Source organism: Verticillium alfalfae, genomic scaffold (genome assembly GCF_000150825.1).
Source record: "Verticillium alfalfae VaMs.102 supercont1.6 genomic scaffold, whole genome shotgun sequence".
Classification (NCBI taxonomy): Eukaryota; Fungi; Ascomycota; class Sordariomycetes; order Glomerellales; family Plectosphaerellaceae; genus Verticillium; species Verticillium alfalfae.
This window is the reverse complement of record NW_003315033.1, coordinates 59,322-62,042: the sequence shown is the minus strand read 5'-3', so window position 1 is coordinate 62,042 and position 2,721 is coordinate 59,322. Positions and strand designations below refer to the sequence as shown.

Here is a 2,721-nt window from a genome sequence, read left to right as displayed (position 1 = left end):
TGTAGATAATGTAATGCAAGGAACAGCCTATCGCCTCCAGAGACGCTGGGAATCAAGTATCAAACGAGAGTCGAGAAAAGATGAATGTACGATTAAAGATAGGACCGTCCACACAGCAGACGAAACGATGGCCACAGCAGGTTTCTTGGGGCGTGCAAATCACGGCTAGTAACTAATGTCAGTCGAGGGATCAAGGCGACCTTTTAATACATCTAGTTGACACGGGGAGGGGGCCTTCTCTGATCACCGACCGTTCAAACCGCTACAAGAACTCCAGGGGTTTGGAGCAGGCTGTTGTGATGGCCATTGACCCTTCTCTGGGGCTCGACATGTGTGATCGCCGACCGGGGTTTGAGAGGCGGGGGGGGGGCCCAAGCCGCAAGTGCCAAATAAGTCCGTTGAGACGGTGCACGGCTCGTTTCAACCGGACAGCCAGCATGATTGTCTCCAGGTGGCCACCCCATTCGGCTCGACTAAGTACTGACCTGCGACTTGTCTGAGATGCAGCTAGGGTTCTCGACTGCAGGAGTTCGAGTTCCTGCGGCGCCATGCAGGCAAAACCTTGACATCAAACCATCGTGCCGGCGGCGGGCAGCCCCCCTTTTGGCGTGATGGGAAGCTCCCAAACTGATCTGGTGATGCCCGCTCATGTTCAAGTGGGCTCTGTTTAAGCCCTGCGCCTCACACAAGGTAGCCTCCTGCTGGACGTTAACTCTCCGATCAATACAGCCAATTCAACAGGCCTGTTCATAAGAGCTTGGTGCAAATGTTGTTTGTCTATCCAATCTAAGGTGCCTACCTACCCAGGCAGCTATGTCTGGAACGTCCACGACGGCCCGTTGACGCAATCCCTCGAACGCCATCGCTTAAAGACAAGACGCACGCACCCATTCGGCCGTCACACTCATTATGCCACCCCCGGATCCTTCTCCCAACTTCAGTAATTGCTCCAGTCCGGCTTGCGTACTGTGGCGCTCCGCCTGATGCTCTCAACCCAAACCGAGTCGTCGAGGATGTTGCTGACCTGCGCCGGACTAACCGCGCTTGTTCGTCGACTGTTCTCCCCCGACCCCAAGCCAGGTTCCTGTAGCTCAAAGCTAAACGCTGAATTGGCCGATTGATGGCTTGGCGACGACGGGCCCGACCGAGGGAAGCTCAACGGATGTTGGTATCCGCCGTCAAGGCCTGGTCCCTGGAGATCGGATGATCCTGACCAGCTCCTGTGATGTGCCCGGTCTGCGTCTTCCGCACTGAGCAGGGTCGACTTACCCTGGCCGCTTTGACGGATCGTTGGTGTCTGCTGCTTACTGCCGTCCTCGTCGTCCACGAAGATGTGCGGAATGTCCAACTGCGGGACTGCAGTCATCCGTCCCGCTTGCTTGCGTTCTTTGTGCTTCTTGAACTGCCGGGAATAGTATCTGGAGCATTGTCAGCATTCAAGGCCAAGCCCGTGTTCAAGGTGATATGCCGGGAAACTTACAAAGTGTCGAAGAAGCCCAGGACAATTCTTCGCCGCACCTCTTCGTCAACTCGCTGTAACCTGGCGCGGCGGCGCAGGAACTCTTCCAACCTAATGAGCGTTATCGGCCTGGGTCAGCATACATTCCAAGAATTGACCGCATCTCAATTATCGCTAACCTTAGACTTTTGCTATCGCTGATGATGTTGTAATGAGCCAATATCATCAGGACAGTAGTGAAAGAGATGCCTCGATCAGGGTCAGCTGAGACCATGACCTCTTCGAAGAAGATGTTGAAACGTCGTCTTCGTTCTCGAACTTTGACCACGTCAATCTGGGCTAGACGCCGGTTAAGCCTGTCGATATCTACCCCGCTGTAGGCGCTTGCGGTTGCTATCGACGTGTGTCTGGAAACCGTCGCATCGTTTCGTACATCCTCCAAGATGCGACTCACCGAGTCGTCCGCGTCGTAGATTCGCATTTCAAAAACTCCCGACAGCTCCCCCAGTAATCGCGGGAATACGTCTTTGCTGATCCACCCTGTCCCGGCTGGGTCGACGCTGCGCCACGCCTCCTTGAATCGACGAATCTCGTCCCGATCGACAGCTGCTAGACCGCTGGATCGCTGGTATACGTAACTGAAACTCTCGTAGATGAGCGAGACGAAGAGGTTCACAAAGATGTACATGCTCAGGATGTTCCAGGCAACAAATAAGAAACGCGCCCAAGGCTTGCTGCCACAGTCGCTCTGGAAGAAGTCCTCGTCATCAACGCAGAAGGGTGGCTCAATATTCGCGTAGTCTTCCATCACAATATTCCACCCTTCACCGCAGCTCATGCGAAATAGTAGGATGAGCGCGTGTGGTACGGTTCGGAAGTTGATGTTACTACTCTCTTGCGAGCCAAATCGAGTGAGGCTGAATGCCTGCGTCAGCGCGATGGCAAAGACAAGGAAAGAAGACTAGCCATGTTGCCAAGAGATTGCCAATCGTGGTCAGACTGGCAGCAGCTGTCTTGAAGAGCTGGTCAAGGGCGTCGTTTCTCGGATGGGGAGGAGGACGATGGCGACCAGGAAGAATTTGTGGATCTGAACATATGTCTCGCCTTCAAGGGTTGTCCCTTCGCTGGAAACCTGAGGATCCAAGGAAACGGAGTTGAGACGAAAGCGCCTTCCACAGGAAGGAGGGGGTACATGTCCCCGGAACTCCCGGCGGAACGAGGCCAGCCCAGGCCCGAAGGATTCGGATGGAGAAGGTCCCCCA

General features: G+C 54.8%; 1 protein-coding gene across 1 annotated transcript; it reads right to left on the bottom strand.

Annotated features, from left to right (window-relative positions):
• Nucleotides 1-937: 937 nt before the first annotated feature.
• VDBG_05108 (conserved hypothetical protein) lies at nt 938-2,711 on the bottom strand (the record flags this gene model as incomplete). Its single annotated transcript, XM_003003949.1, has 3 exons — nt 938-1,418; nt 1,481-1,588; nt 1,639-2,711. The coding sequence occupies 3 exons, from the start codon at nt 2,265-2,267 to the stop codon at nt 938-940; spliced, it is 1,218 nt and encodes a 405-aa protein (XP_003003995.1).
• Between the last annotated feature and the right edge of the window lie 10 nt (nt 2,712-2,721).